Source organism: Podarcis gaigeae, assembly GCF_964106915.1.
Source record: "Podarcis gaigeae genome assembly, chromosome: 10".
NCBI lineage: Eukaryota > Metazoa > Chordata > Lepidosauria > Squamata > Lacertidae > Podarcis > Podarcis gaigeae.
Window position 1 is genome coordinate 22,721,335 of NC_139686.1, and position 16,206 is coordinate 22,737,540.

At 45.1% G+C, this 16,206-nt stretch overlaps 2 protein-coding genes across 4 annotated transcripts in view; one reads left to right on the forward strand and one right to left on the reverse strand.

Annotated features, from left to right (window-relative positions):
• Positions 1-2,212: 2,212 nt before the first annotated feature.
• On the forward strand, positions 2,213-11,674 carry LOC310826173 (protein mono-ADP-ribosyltransferase PARP12-like). Of its 3 annotated transcripts, none has more exons than XM_083700880.1 (8): positions 2,213-2,513; positions 4,818-5,031; positions 5,382-5,502; positions 6,793-6,889; positions 7,594-7,675; positions 8,388-8,518; positions 10,455-10,606; positions 11,254-11,674. In XM_083700880.1, the coding sequence occupies exons 2-8, from the start codon at positions 4,948-4,950 to the stop codon at positions 11,532-11,534; spliced, it is 948 nt and encodes a 315-aa protein (XP_083557006.1). In that variant the 5' UTR covers positions 2,213-2,513; positions 4,818-4,947; the 3' UTR covers positions 11,535-11,674. The 3 variants fall into 3 exon arrangements, with proteins under 3 accessions (XP_083557006.1, XP_083557008.1, XP_083557007.1); XM_083700882.1 differs by having other exon boundaries at positions 8,388-8,507; positions 10,459-10,606; XM_083700881.1 differs by having other exon boundaries at positions 2,224-2,513; positions 7,597-7,675.
• A 581-nt stretch (positions 11,675-12,255) lies between these two features.
• Positions 12,256-16,206, reverse strand: part of AKR1D1 (aldo-keto reductase family 1 member D1) — a 35,072-nt gene continuing 31,121 nt past the window's right edge. Inside the window, exons 8-9 of the mRNA XM_083700839.1 lie at positions 14,713-14,795; positions 12,256-12,634 (exon numbers count right to left, since the gene is read on the reverse strand). Of these exons, the coding sequence (XP_083556965.1) occupies positions 12,592-12,634; positions 14,713-14,795 (126 nt within the window). The 3' untranslated portion in view covers positions 12,256-12,591. The remainder of the gene's footprint in view (positions 12,635-14,712; positions 14,796-16,206) is intronic.

Sequence of the window (16,206 nt, forward strand, 5' to 3'; positions counted from 1 at the left end):
CAAGTAGATAAATAGGTACCGCTCCAGTGGGAAGGTAAACGGTGTTTCCGTGCACTGCTCTGGATTGCCAGAAGCGGCTTAATCATGCTGGCCACATGACCCGGAAGCTGTCTGCGGACAAACACTGGCTCCCTTGGCCTATAGAGCAAGATGAGCGCCACAACCCCAGAATCGTCCACGACTGGACCTAACGGTCAGGGGTACCTTTACCTTTATTATTTATAACCCACCCATCTAGCTGGGTTTCCCCAGCCACTCTGGGCAGCTCCCAATCGAATATTAAAAACACAATACCACATTAAACATTAAAAACTTCCCTAAACATAACTCTGGATTCAGCTGATTCTCAAGTTCCGAAGAAAATTGGGGGAAACTGAGTGTTAGTTGAGTCAGATTGAAATGCTCTGCTGCTCTGCCTCAGGCAGCAAAATATTTGGGGCTGTCCCTGGCATGGGAAGCAACTTTCCATTTCAGGGTTCAACATGTGACTATGTCTGTAAGTATATACAGTGGTACCTCAGGTTAAGTACTTAATTCGTTCCAGAGGTCCATTCTTAACCTGAAACTGTTCTTAACCTGAAGCACCACTTTAGCTAATGGGGCCTCCCGCTGCTGCCGCGCCACCGGAGCACGATTTCTTTTCTCATCCTGAAGCAAAGTTCTTAACTCGAGGTACTATTTCTGGGTTAATGGAGTCTGTAACCTGAAGTGTATGTAACCTGAAGCGTATGTAACCCAAGGTACCACTGTACACACTTTCCTGGGAGTAAGTCCCACTGAACTTAGTGGGGCTTTCTTATAAGTAGACACGTGTGGGACTTAGGGATGGGTGAATCTTGTCAGTAGGGCCGGGCAATATCTAGCTTTCAACATTGCGATGTATCACCAGGTAAACATCACAATATACTGATACATGACAAAGTCTGAAAGAAGAATGGAGCTATGCAGAGGCATTGACTAGCTTCCTGGTTTTTGCTCCATCTGATTTTTGCCAGCGCCTGCTCTTGTAATTTGCTGCCCCCTGCATGAGGCAGGGGAGAACGGAGTCAGCAGTTTTAACAGGGGCTGCAGGAATTGAGAGAAGCATTGGCTGGTTTTCCCCACATTCTGATTTTTGCATAGCACACATACATCATCATCACCATCATCATGATTCGTGATATATTGCCAGGTCAAAAATTATGAAACCGATATCATGCTGTGGATTTCAAACCAGTTTAGGACAATATATTGATATATTGCCCAGCCCTGCATGATGGCTTTAATTTATCACTTTCCCAATCCTAAATTCTCACATTTCCACTTTGGTTTGCAATTTTTTATTTTATTTTTAAACCCTCATAAAAATCCATCAATGTCAATTTATCCTGCAATACACATTTTTATACTCAGTTTTGCCTATTTTGCTCAGTTGTGCAAAGCAGTTTCCCTTGGCTTTAGCTTTGGAGGATACAGAAGCTAAACAGCTCCCGTTTCATGCTAACTGGGCAGATCTAGGATGCTGGAGAGGGATGCTGGTGGCGCTGTGGTCTAAACCACTGAGCCTCTTGGGCTTGCTGATTGGAAGGTCGGCAGTTTGAATCCCCGCAACGGGGTGAGCTCCCGATGCTCGGTCCCAGCTCCTGCCAACCTGGCAGTTTGAAAGCACGTCAAAGTGCAAGTAGATAAATAGGTACCACTCTGGCGGGAAGGTAAATGGCATTTCCGTGCGCTGCTCTGGTTTCGCCAGAAGCGGCTGAGTAATGCTGGCCACATGACCCGGAAAAACTTTCTGTGGATAGACGCAGGCTCCCTCAGCCAGTAAACCGAGATGAGCACCGCAACCCCAGAGTCGTCCATGACTGGACTTAACTGTCAGGGGTCCTTTACCTTTACTTTTAGGATGCTGGCGAGAGGACACCAGCTGTAGAAATAGTAAAAGGTGTTCGACCCACTGCAACCCCAGACCACTACACCACGGACCTTCCCATTGGGAACTACAATTCCCTGGGAGAGGGGATGCCTGTTAACCCAGTTTAAGTCTAGGCTAGCCCTTCAAAACTGGCCCCCCTAGCTGACAGCCCTGTTTGCCTTTGCCACATTTCTCAATGGCAGAAAGGCATTGGAAAGAGTTAACCGAGCCTTTGACTCAGAGACAGGTGATCCAGTTAATTATCTAGCCAGGAAAGCCAAGAGGCTGGAGGGTGGGGCTTGCAAGGCTGGGCTGATTAGAGGGCAGTTGAGTTGGAAGGCGATCCATGGGAAGTCAAGGCTAGAAGTTTCTCCTGATTGAGATTTCTGTTGTTGTTCTCCTTTGTAGCTTTTTATATTATTATCGCTCTTTTTAAAAAATATTTCTCTGCCTTGAATCCTACCTGACTTGGTCTCCTGTTGAATTGGCTTTGGACTATAAATATGACTCGATTGTAACGGGATTGTTTTCACACAAGAGGGGCAAGGATAACAAGTCTTTCCCCCCCGCTGGCTTTCCTGTGAGATGCGCCACAGAACCTCTCTGGCAAAGAGTGAAAAAGGTAAGTGGACAGAGGAGGGCTGCCTCTTTTTCTGAAGGGCTCTGAAAGCAGCAATGGGGAGTCTCTAGCCCTCCAGAAGTTGATGGACTGCTGAGCCTATCGGCACCAACTTGTGTACCCAAAGGTCGGGGATGGTGGAAGCTGTGCTCCAACAATATAATATTATTATTATTATTATTATTATTATTATTATTATTATTAATAATAATAAATATATTGCCACTCTGGACAGCTTCCAACAAAGTATTAAAATACAGTGGTCTGTTAAACATTAAAAGCTTCCCTAAAGAGGCCTGCTTTCAGATGTCTTCTAAAAGTCTGGTAGTTGTTCTTCTCTTTGACATCTGGTGGGAGGGTGTTCCACAGGGCGGGTGCCACCACTGAGAAGGCCCTCTGCCTGGTTCCCTGTAACTTGGCTTCTTGCAGTGAGGGAACTGCCAGAAGGCCCTCGGTGCTGGACCTCAGTGTCCGGGCTGAATGATGGGGGTGGAGACGTTCCTTCAGGTATCCTGGGCCGAGGCTGTTTAGGGCTTTAAAGGTCAGCACCAACACTCTAGATTGTGCTCGGAAACGTACTGTCGGGCCACAGGTTACCCATCCGTGTCTAAAAAAGAACATGTTTTAAAGAATCATTTGTTTACGTCTGGGTATAGACTCATAGACTTGGAGAGTTGGAAGGGACACTGAGGGTCACCTAGTCCAAATTCCTGCAATGCAAAAATTTCAGCTAAAGCATCCATGACAGATGGCCACCCAGCCTCTGCTTAAAACCCTCCAAGGAAGGAGAGTCCACAACCTCCTGAGGGAGACCGGTCCACTGTCTAACAACTCTTATTGTCCAAAATTTCTTCCTGATGTTCATTTAGAATCTCCTTTCTTGCAATGTGATGTGTATACCTCTAAGAAGTTTGGTGCAGTAAAAGTATATCTGGCTTAGAAGGATTGTCAAATGCTCTTTTACTCCTAAGGTTACTGCTGAGTAAGCTTGTGAGCACAGAGATAGCAGGGGGACACTCGCAGCCTGGACACTGGGAATAGAGAGAGCAAGATGGACATTTAAAAAATGGGGGAGGTATGCAAACTCCTGCAGTGTTAACTGCTGATTTGGTAGTCTTGAATTTTCTGTTGCAATGGGGGAAAAGCAGAACTCAAAATATGGTGTTAGTTTTGCAAGTGGGCCCTGAGGTGTTTTGGAAGTTTACATGTCAGTCCCACTTCAAAACATTTGAGTGACGCTGCTGTAAGCAAAGGCCAGGTGGAAACCGAAAGCTGCTTGAGGAAGAGGCAAAGTCTGAAAGCATTTGCAACAAAAATAAAAGGCCTTTAACCTCTGGCGTTACTGGATAAGACAGGCACATTTTCCTGGAGTAGTTTGCGCTTGTTATAACTCTGGTTACTTTAAGGGGAAGGTAACACACCAGAAAGCAAACTTTAAACAACCATTAGGCTCAATTTACAAACCAATATATGGCTAGATGGGTCTTCCAATGGGGTGGCCCTTGCTGAAAAAGAGAGCATAACATGTAACATTTGCATATGCTAATTTATATGTATAGTTGTAAATTTAGAAATGGCTATAATTTGACATTGCGGGAAAGACTGTAACCTGGGTGCACCTGCTACCCAAGGGCTCAGGGTTGCTGGGCAGTGTGAAAGTGCCTTTTCTCTCTCCTTGAGGTTCTTTAGCCTGGATCCGGACTGGCTAGCCCTCCCAAAAGATGATGCCTTCCAATGGAGAACTGTCCTTTGACAGCTCTTAAAAAAGAGGACAGCTATCCTTAAAATAGAACATATGGCTACCCTAGTTTCTGGTTGATGTCTCATGACTCTGGTCAGTTCAGTTTGAGTGTAGCAAACCCTCTGTGCTCACAGTCATTCTACCTGGATCTACTAGGGCTAGTTCTCCTTATCTGTGGCATCTCTCCTCTCCTAAAGTGCTCTATTGCCTCCTGATGCTCTAAAAAAAAATCCATTGTTCAGTGGGATGTCCTTATGCATGTGATGAGTACATGCTTCACATGTACTTGGTACATTCAATTAAAAAGGGAGCAGGGGATGGATGGGTAACTTCTGCTGGAGACCCTGGATAGCTGCTGCTGCCGGTCAGAACAGGGCAGGGGCAAGCAAGCTATAGACATCCAGATGTTGTTGGCTGACAACTCCCCCCATGCCTGGCCTAGGGCAGATGGATTTTGACTGACAACAATGGCCTAGAATGAGTTGGCATAAGGTAGATTCCTGTAGAAAGGCATTGGCTAATCTCCTTGACGCGATGCTAATGAATGTCTTAACTTTACGTTTCAGGTTAAAGCTTGGAATCATTGCTCCCCAGCTGGTCCTTCTCTTTCCCATGAAGTGGAGGAGGTCTTCCAAAAAGGACTAGCGTCAGATGAAACAACAGACCCATCCCTGAACACTCTTAGACTCCATTGTCATGCTCTTAGACTCCATTGTCAGAATAGAATTCATCTGGTATTGGCTGGATGAAGCTGACAGGTGGATTGAGTATGGGAAAAAGGTGAGGTACCCTTCTTCTCCTGCTGAGCCAAATCTTAACGACTCTCACTGAGTGGTGTCTTTTACTGCCCTTCGTAATAGCACAGCTACCCACCTCTCAGCCAGCAATAGTCCTGCTACTACTTTCACGGCCGTCTCCTCTGGGGGAGTCCAACAAAACCTGGAGGGGAAGACTGGCCTAGGGGCTGACAAAGACAAGTCGCAGGAATTATGGGAGTTGTAGTCCAAAACAATTTGGAGGGCATCTGATTGGGGAAGGCCAATTTCAAAGTTTGCTGAAGACTCTTGAAAATCAAAAAGCTCAGAGCCAATGGATACTCTGCTATCTCCCTTTCCAACACCTCTCTGTAGCATTTGGAGCACTGTGCTGCCACAATATCATCGGAAGAATTGGAGGCTGCTTACCAGGCGGACCACAAAGGTGTTGTCTTCTTCCATGCTGGTACTCAGCTGTACGAAGTAAATTTCCAAGGTAGTGTATCATCCTCATTAAGCTAGGGGGTGGCATAATGCCCTTCCAATCTCTACATTCACAAAACTTGTTGCTGTTTTTGGTATTTCCGCGTTCTGCCCATCCCAACACAAAAGCTTTGCTAGTTATGAGGCAGCAACTTGTTTCAAGAGAAGAGGAAATGATGTTCTCCTGCGTATACCTTGTACTTGCAAAGCTGAAACGCAGTGTTTTTGCTTTCAGTATCTAGCAAGGTCTTGCTGGTGCTCTGAGGCCCAAACACTGCCAGGCGCACAAAGGACAGAGTAAAGGGAGGCGGCGACTGCAACAAATAGGAAGGCCAACTCTTAAACAGAGGAACTGCCCACAACCAAATAAATAATGTTTTAAATTGTGCAGGATGATTCAGAACAGCAGCCTTTAACAGGAGAGATTCCTCTGACATAACTCTTGACTCCCTCTCTTTTTACCACACTGAAGATGTTCCATGTAGATACCTTGCCATACAAAAATGGTGCTAGTTTCTGAGAAATTTAACATGTGCTAATGTAACAAATGACTCAGTCCTTGGTCCCATTGTTCATAGTAACGATTTCTAAAGCTCGAGAACAAGCTGTTTCATTTACAATGTCTTCCTCTACATACCCTTTGTCGAGTGAGGGCAAGGACAACCAGATTTTTGAATGTGGGCCTGCTGTAATGCATTGGCTTGATGCAAACCTGGTGAAGCCCACAGAGGACTCTATTGCTGTTCTGCACATAGGGATTTGCATTTGGTTGGATGTGCTTCCAGGCAGTCATTATTCTGTAGGAGAGATTCAAATGCATACTGGAAACTTAGCACAACAGATCCACTCCAACCAACCAACCAACCAACCAACCAACCAACCAACCAACTAACCTGGACTTTCTATAGTTAGGAAAATGATGGGAACATGCACTGAAAAGTGGGGTGAACAAATGATTAACAGGAAGATGTATAAAAGATGATGCAAGCAAATCAGGGTTAGTGTTCATTGTTGTATAAATACCCTGCAAAAAAAATGGGTGGGGTGGGAACAAATGCTCAGTAAAGACCTTTTCACAGGTTTTGTGCAAACAAATGGGGATGAATGGCCACTCAACCGGTCCTTTGGAGTAGTCCTGGTTTTTCTGAAGGTGCACGAACAAAGTGAGAGGAGCTGTATTGTGATCATATCTTAGGGAGAAAGCAGGAGCCTGTACTGTTCAGTAGTTCTCTGTAATTAAATTAATTCTAAGCTGCTGGTGGACATGAGATTTTTAACATTGACCACTACCGTTTCCCTCAAGAGATGGTCCAGAGAAACCTGTACTACCGAACCCGGAGAAGAGTCTGCAGGTGGCCCAAGCTTGTGCTCTTTGGAGGAGGACGTGACAATGAGATGGGGTATTGGATATGTTTTCATTCTCAGCCTAGCTTGGTCAGTGTCTACTAAACTGTTTGCGTATATTTGAGGGGGGCAAGATAGATTTGTTTGATATTTGACTATGTGACTTGGATTGGGCGTAGATTGCCTCAAATGTCTCCTAGAGGTGGGATAGAAATGTTTCAGATAAACACCGAACCTAAATCAATGCCTGCAAAGGATATGTGCAAAATAGGCATAGAATCCCTTTGGCTGAACCATGGCTGCAAGCAGCAGATGAGCAAGGTGAGCTTGCTTCTCTTGTGTTCCAATTTTTAGATGATGGGGGTGGGGTATGGTTTGCAAGGTGGGTTGCCAAAAAGAAAACCAGGGCAAGGCCTCCAGTAGCTTCTAATAGAAGGGGCTGCAGTTGCTGCAGCTTGACATGGCAAACTGCACATTTCAGAAATTATGCGTCCATGCAAGTGATAGAGCAATGCCCCTGTGCCTTTTATTTCTTAATCCTACATCTAGTTAAGAGATCAAACATAATCCAAAAGGTGCTTAATTGTATTGAAACTTGAGTTAGCTGCTGAGCAAGGCTGGGGATATATCTGTTGAATATTAGGGGGAAAGTCTTGATCCTCCAACAATGGAATGAATTGCCTAGTAGTTCAACAATGGAACCAATTGCTACTTCCTCTTCTCCTGGCTATTAGTTGATTGTTTTGTCTCTTGTCTGCAGCAGTCGTTTTGAGTCTTCTCTTCCCACCCCCCTGTTTCCTTCAAGCTGGGACCAATCAGCATTGCCTAACGTAGGCTATAAGGTATTCAATTTCCCTCTTACTGCTACACAGCTGACCAAAGGCCTATATTGGTCCATCTAGCTTGGTTCTGGAGGGCTAGCAGTGGCTCTCTGGGTTTTCAGATGGGGGACATCCCCTGCCCTACCTGGAGATTCCAGGAATTGAACCTAGAGGCTCTGGCATGCAAGCTGATGTTCTGCCACTGAGCTATGGTGCTTCTCAGCTGTTTCCTCTGAATGAAAAGGAGAGCGGCCCACTAGCGCAGTGTTTCCCAACCTTGGGCCTCCAGCTGTTTTTGAACTACAATTCCCATCATCCCTGACCACTGGTCTTGCTAGCTAGGGATGATGGGAGTTGTAGGCCAAAAACATCTGGAGGCCCAAGGTTGGGAAACACTGCACTAGCACAAGGAGAGTAAGAAATGGGTGGCAGTGTTGGAGCTGAGAGGAGCTGAGTTAAGTACCTGCTCAAGTGAATGCATTGCCAGGTGGCAGACAGAATATAGAGACTCAAGTCCCATGGGCTTGTGGTAAAGTTAACATTCTAAAGAAACAATTTTTTAAAAAGAAAAACATGAAACATGAAAATGAACAATTTCAACCGGTGCGAAGCAATGTTAAACACAAAACAGGGTTTGTGTTGTTTCAGAAGAGTGATGTATAAATGTGAGAAAATAAATGTATAGTCTGAAAACAAATGTGGAATGGTTCATTTCACTATGATTTGTGCCTAGCTGGTGGAGATCTCTGATTCTGCTGAAGAATACAATGAAATTAAGGAACTCTTTCAGAAGACCATGGAGGGTTATGTTATCCACCGACTCCAAAGGATTCAGAACCCGTCTCTTTGGCAAGTCTTCCAGTGGTTCGTATTTGATTTCCTTCTCCTCCAAGGGATGGGAACTCATGGTATGAGAGTCTAGAAATGGTTTCCTTTGTCTCTTTTTGAGGTGAAGGGGGGGATACTACTATAATTGGCCATGACTCCTTACTTGACTGCTATTCCTCTATCATTTTGTGGGAATTCAAATCTTGCGGCCTGATGTCACAAATATGTAACTGGCCATGGATTATATTTTGAGGGAAGCACATTGATATTTCTTTGTCATGTTTCAGTCAAACAGATGTTGACTTGCCCCTACTGCATCCACCTGGGCATTCAGTGCAGCATCAGCACAGACTGGAAGATTATGGGGTACCATTATCCAAAGGGATTCCATCTCACTCACCAGGATACCCATCCATGCCAGCGTTGGGATTAGTGTTTGGGACACGGTGGCCACCCAACCTGCTGCCTAGTAGCATCCCTACATGGGTTGGCGGTGGTGATCTCAGGTGTTGGAGAACTCCCAGACAATTGTTCTGGAGGATTTATTTAAATATGTGACTAGTATCACATGTAGGTTGCCTCTGAAGTAATCTCTTACAGAATCTGACTGCCATTCTTTCCAGTAATCCCAGCAAACAGCAGCCTTCCTCAACCTCCAGATGTTTGAGTCTACAGCTCCCATCTTCCCTGACCATTGGCCATGTTGACTGGGGCTGATGGAAGCTGTAATCCAAAATGTTTGGAGGGCACTAGGTTGGGGGAGTTTGCACTAATTGGTCCAACAGAAATTGGCCGGGGGCTCCCTAGTGACCATAATCTCTACCACCACCCAGTTCAGCTATAGGAGATAGGATGAGCAGGGTAAATTGTACTCCAAAGGTGAGACTGTGCAATCTTAGCAAAGCCTTCAGTCCACAGCAGTCTGATGATTCCCTTGTCTAGTGGAGGTGCCCATAATAAATTATTCATATTAGCCCACCCATATGTCTGGGTTTCCCCAGCCACTCTAGGCGGCTTCCAACAGAACACTAAAAACAGAATAAAACTTCAAACATTTAAAACTTTCCTAAACAGGGCTGCCTTCAGATGTCTTTTAAAAGTCTGATAGTTGTTTATTTCTTTGACATCTGATGGGAGGGCATTCCATAGGGTGGGTGCCACTACTGAAGAAGGCCCTCTGCCTGGGTCCCAGTAACTTCATTTCTCATAGTGAGGGAACTGCCAGAAGGCCCTCGGTGCTGGACCTCAGTGTCTGGGCTGAACGATGGGGGTGGAGACGCTCCTTCAGGTATACTGGGCCGAGGCCATTTAGGGCTTTAAAGGTCAGCACCAACACTTTGAATTATGCCCAGAAATGTACTGGGAACCAATGTAGGTCTTTCAGGACTGGTGTTATGTGGTCTTGGCGGCCACTCCCAGTCACCAGTCTAGCTGCCGCATTCAGGATTAATTGTAGTTTCTGGGTCATTTTCAAAGGTAGCCCAACGTAGAGTGCATTGCAGTAGTCCAAGCGGGAGAGAGTCCAAAATGACTTCCAGGCTGCACACCTGGTCCTTCAGGGGCACAGTTACCCATTCAGGACCAGAGAGTCCTCCACACCCACCCGCCCCCTGTCCCCTAGAAACAGTACTTCTGTCTTGTCAGGATTCAACCTCAATCTGTTAGCCGCCGTCCATCCTCCAACCGCCTCCAGATATAAAGGTTTGCTTGGTGTAGAATTTGGATTTTAATGTAGAGTATACATAGTTACAATATAGTAAGCTAGTAGATCTTGGGAAAGTAATTATTTGACTACTCTGCTAGAAAAAAAGTGTATAAAATTATGCTGGCAAATGTGTAAACAGACTTGCTGATCCTTTCATTGCATTGCCTGAGGGCTGGTTCAAGGAAAGGAGTTTTAATTCTTGTGTGCATTGAGTTTGACTCGGGGTGTGTGTTTATTTTTTTATAAAGCAGATGCTTCTGTTTCTAGGCAGAAAGAGCAGATGAAGAAGATGAATGGGGGGGACAAGGTAGACGAAAGGTTATTGTTCCATGGCACCAACAAACGCCATTTGCATGACATCTGTGGGCAGAACTTTGACTGGAGAATCTGTGGGACCCATGGCACTCTCTATGGAAAAGGTACCAATTCAGAGCGGGCAGGAAATGTGTGTAGCTGTGCATGTTTTCTCCATCTAGTGTGCAATGAACCTGAGAGGAACACACACACACAAATTGCAAGGACCATACCGTACCATCACCTGTCTATAGTCTGATATTAAGTCCTCAGCAATCCAACACCAATCAAGTACAAAAAAGTGTGTTTGTTGAAAGTCCGCAGCAACGTGGAAGGCTTAGGGGACCTTGGTGATTCTTCTTTTGCCAGCTGAATATCTGTGATTGAATGAACTCCTATATCCACTTGCTTCTCTGCCCCTCCTCTTCAGAAGTCTACCCTCCACACCTTTGTGGTTGCCCTGTGCAAGTCACTAAATGGGCTGGTATTGGAGTTAGGCAGACAATGCAGCTGTGTGAGCAAAACACACACCCTGCACCCAGCACAGCCTCAATGGGCTATTTTGGAGGGTTCCCCCCACACCAAGAGTTTCCATGATCCTGTTGATACTCCCTGTTGGGTGTGGATGATGCTATTTTGGCTACATGAGCAATGGCACTTGCAATGGAAGATCGGAAAGGGAGGGAGTGGTCTAAAATGTTCAAGATGATTATTTGTGCAGCAGCAAACTTGCATTGGCTTGCTTGGTTCTTACAGACATCTCTTCTTTCAGGAAGTTATTTTGCCAGAGACGCTAGTTATTCACATGCATATTGCCAGTCGGATACCCACATCAGGAGCATGTTTGTAGCTAAAGTTCTGGTTGGAGACTACGTTCAAGGAAATCCTGCTTACCTACGCCCTCCATCGAGATCTAACCAATCGAACAACTTTTATGATAGCTGTGTAGACAACGTTCTTGATCCTTCTATTTTTGTCATCTTTGAGAAGTATCAGATTTACCCAGCATACATATTTGAGTATCAGCCAGTGTCCCATTGTGTGGTCATGTAAAGGGCAACAATCTTCTTCCTCCTCTTCTAAACATGGACTTGAAATCCTTTTTTATATATCTAAAACTTTAACAATTTCTTATTTAAAAGGCTACTGTGATTTATTTTACTTCTGCATATTAAAAACGTTACATGTTACAAGTGAACAACCCATATTCTTAGCTGGATTGTTGGCATTGCTTAAAGGTTACTGGAGCTGAAAGGTTTTTGAGGGCCCCATGCTGACCACACCCATCTGGCACCACCCCTGACCGCTTGTATAATTGACCATTGCCTTCTCTCTAAAGCAGGAGTGGGAAAATTGTGGCCCTTCAAATGTCATTGGGACAATTCCCATCAGCTCCAGACTGCATAACCCAGTTTTTCCCAAACTTGGGTCTCCAGCTGTTTTTTGACTACAACTCCCATCATCCCTAGCTAGCAGGACTAGTGGTCAAGAATGATGAGAGTTGTAGTTCAGAAGTAACTGGAGGCCCATTGGTCCCCCAGCCCTGCTCTAAAGTGTAGCCAAAGGTGGCTTTGGTCCATAAGTCCTTTTATAGTCACATAAGATGAGCACAAGTGCCAAAAAAACATACAGTGAAGGAACATTCTGATCTAGAAGATTACTTTTTTATATAAGCAAGCTACTCCAAATTTCACATCCAGTTTTGCTTTGAATGATTGCCACCATCATACTATGTTTCCTAACCTTGCATCCAACTGTTCAAGTTCATCAGAGATTTAATCGAAAATGTTCTTTAATGTTTGTTACACAAGACAAAAATTTGAGACAGCAAGTCAAAGAGAGATCCTCCGTCTTATACGAAACAAAAACCACAACACCTTGGCTCTCCTCCATCACAATAATAGTGGCAGTTGAACACTGACTTGAAACTACTCTTCTGAGTGGGCCTGGTTATCCACATTTGTTTTGGACAGATTGTGGAGGGTTAGCATAGGAGAAATCGAGGGACTTGCAGAAAGATTGCAATGATGCTGTTACTAAATTCAAAGCTAAAAGATAACAAGGAACAAAGATCACTAAAACCAAGCACATGGTAGTGGATGCACCATTTTCAGTATTCATCGTGAAAAGGATACTCTGGGTGGTCCTGCCACCTGAAACAAATTGAAGTCACAGTTAATAGTCGCAGCTAACACCATAACTAACCACAACAGCAACATCCCTCCACCTTGACCTCAGGCTTGCTATTGGTATGATCTACTGAAGGGGTAATCGATGACCTTTTCAAATTTTTTGAGTGGCAACTCCCATCAGTCACAGCTGTGGTCTGTGGTAGAGTATTATGGGAGCTGTCGTCCAAAACATCTGAAGTGATCATATTTTATGTACAGTGGTACCTCGGGTTAAGAACTTAATTTGTTCCGGAGGTCCGTTCTTAACCTGAGCTAATGGGGCCTCCCGCTGCCGTGTGATTTCTGTTCTCATCCTGAAGCAAAGTTAACCTGAGGTACTATTTCTGGGTTAGCAGAGTCTGTAACCTGAAGTGTCTGTAACCTGAGGTACCACTGTATTTCAAGGGTAGGGCTGCCACCTGTCCTTTATAATAAGGGGTGGTTCCTTATTTTAAGGGAAAGTGTGGGACTTGTCCCTTATTTTGGCTGACCAAAGGTGGCAACCCTAATTGCAAGCAGCCCGGAATGTTTTAACTGGAAGGCAGGTGGAAACATTTTCAAATCCCTAGAGTATGGCAATTTGTTGCCTCTAGAAAGAAGTCCCCACACAGAACTAAATACACCATTTTGAACAGAAAAGGTGATTTGTGCTTAATATGTATGCTTTAAAACTTGGTACAAACAGGCCTCCTACAATATGAAGGATCCATTAGAGTAAGTATTCATATATAAAAATATGATTTTACTTATCAAGACACAATCTTTGAATCTGAGAAGGCTTTTTAAGCACAAGTGTTTGGCTTTTGGAGAAAACATGGGTCAGCTTGGGTTATTAAGATTAAACATCTGATTTTCACTAATGATTCCCTGACTATATGTGGTACAAAGTGTAGCCAAACCCTGCATGTATCCCAACTCCTTGAGCCGGCAAAGGATAAACTTATCTGGCTCTCATTTCTGTTGCCTCTTTCTCCCTCCTCCACTATGAACTGGCAGGCAGCCCATTCAAACCTGGCTGCACCCTCTAATTAAACTGCTGGGACTCAAACCTGGATGAGTTCGGTTTGGTTATGTAAGGGGACATTAATGTCCTGTCTGGCTTCCAGGAGTCTTGGGAGTGATGATGTTAAAGCTGGCATCTACTGGTGCATTTGTTTTGCCAAGGCTGTTTCGCTGCAGACTTCAGTCGTGCAAGTCCTTGGGCAAGAGCTAGCCAAATGTAACATAATACCATGGGCTCCTAAAGCTGCATTGCAAGTGACCAACTTTCCACATTTCCTAGAACACATGGAGGATGTTCTCAAGTTTCAGGATCAGCAGAATGGCCATGTTAGGAACCTGCCAGCAAACTGGAGCATAGCTGTGGTCCCCAACTTGCTTAAGGCAAGGAAGCACATTGTCTTGTGCAGGAGGACAGTGCTTTGACTTAAGAGCTCCCAATCCATGTAATGAAGAAGACAGATCAGCTGCAGCTAGTCTGGACAGACCTAAGAGCATAAAGGAGCTGAGCTATCAGCACTGTCGGGTGAATGGTTTATGGCAGGTTGGGGAACCTAAGACCTACCAGATGTTGTTGGACTACAACTCCCATCATCCCCCAATGGGCCATGTTGAATAGGGCTGATGACAATTGGAGTCCAAGACACCTGGAAGGTAGCAGGTTTCCCATCCCTGGGTTAAAGGGAGCACTTTCCTGTAAGAATCCAAAGCAATTGGTTGATGTTTCTAGGGCCAGGGACCGTCAACTTTCAGTGGCGCCTTATGCAATGCAAAATCCTTCCTTCTACAGAATATTTTGGCGCCTCCTGTAGTGCGGTATCATAAAACCGCCTTTGCAGGGACTGAGATAAAGAGAGTGGAAGTCATGCACGTGTGAGAAGCAGCCTATCAAAAGGGAAAATCTTATCCAAAGCCAAAAAGGCCCTCCCTCCTTCCGTAGAGTGGATTTTTGGGTCCTGCACTGAAAACATCAGGAAAGGCCCCAGCCCACAGTTAAGCTGTGGTTATCACATCAGTACAACTCATGCTTCTACATGCTGCATATCTAGATTTATACTTACATCAACATCTCCACGTAGCGGATATTTTTGTTCAGCGCTTCAATCTCTTTCATTTCTTTGTCAGTAAGGGAAAAATCAAAGATCTTGGCAAAAGAGAGAGAGAGAGAGAGAGAGAGAGAGAGAGAGAGAGAGAGAGAGAAACCACCCATTATCCTACATTTATGCAACTGATGACTAAGCCTGTGTCTTAAGTGTGGGCTTGTCCACACTGACCTTTTGTCCTGCTCATTCTAGCGCTCCATGTCTGTCAGTTTGGGTTTTCTGCAGACTGACATTTGCTCTGATTGAGCTTTAGAGAGCATGTTTTTGTGGAGCAAAACAAAGGGTGCTCAGCCCCAGGGCTTTAAATTGAGAACTGTGCCCTTAGCCTCTCCTCTGGCCTAAAAGGAAATGGATGCTGGACAGCAGGCACACCCTCATTCTCGCAGCCCCTGCAAAAGGATCAAATGAGCAGCACATGATAGTATGTGGTGGAATGAGAGCAGCCATAAGGGCCATAGCTCAGTGGCAGAGCATCTGCTTTGCGTGCAGAAGGTTCCTGGTTCAATCCCCAGCATCTCCAAGTATGGCTGGGAATGCCTTAAATCCTGGAGAGGCGCTTCCAGTCAATGCAGACAATACTGATTCAGGTGAGCCAATGGTCTGATTCAGTATAAGGTAAATTGCTTAAATAACCAGAATGGAGGACAAATTCACACATGGGCACTCAATATTTGATGACTTGCATGAGGATCATCTAGTCCAGTTCACAAGTACCCTGGCAAGGTAGGTTAGACTGCGAGTTTGTGACTGACCTGATTTCACCTAGTGAGCTTCAATCCCAATAAAAGATCTGAATCTACAGCAAGCCTACCACTCTGTTCCCTACGCCAGAGTGGTGGGCTTGCTGTAGATTCAGATCCTCAGATCCTTATTATTTTGGAATAAAGGCAGGTACGACTCCACCAAGGGCCGCAGCATGTGGAGGAAGGCATTATGGAGTTCCCCAGGACAGAGGAGAAAAGGAGAGAAGCCGTCTGTGGTCCCTCCAGTGTTCACTGGTCTTCAAGAAGTGGGCTAAGATCCACTGCTGGGTTGCATCCTGGGCCAAGATTAAATGTCAACGGCAATACTATCATCATGTAAATATAAGGTTAAAAAAAACAAATTGAAAGTGGGTCCCAAGCACATGGTGGGTCCCTGGTTTGAAAAAGTTGAAGACGACAGAAGCTGACAATTAATGCACCGTATTTTTCACTCCATAAGATGCACCTGACCATAAGACGCACTTAGTTTTTAGAGGGGGAATACAAGGGGGGGGTTAAAGGGTGCGCTTTAAAGCAGAGCCTGTATGCCTCCCAGGCTCTGCTCAGTGCTCCCTTTAAAGAGCTGTGTGGAGCGTGTTTGCGGCTCTTGAGGACTTTTCCCCGAGGAGGAAGAAGGGACTGATGGGCTGCCCTTCTCCCTCCTTGGGGAAAAGCCCCCAAGAGCCCCACACATGCTCCAAATGGCTCT

Coding starts and splice junctions, on each gene's coding strand:
- LOC310826173 (XM_083700880.1), top strand. CDS start 4,948: ATGCTCTTAGACTCCATTGTCAGAATAGAATTCATCTGGTATTGGCTG. Junction 6,890..7,593: donor GGACGTGACAATGAGATGGG/GTATTGGATATG, acceptor TCTTGTCTGCAG/CAGTCGTTTTGAGTCTTCTC. Junction 10,607..11,253: donor TGGCACTCTCTATGGAAAAG/GTACCAATTCAG, acceptor CTCTTCTTTCAG/GAAGTTATTTTGCCAGAGAC.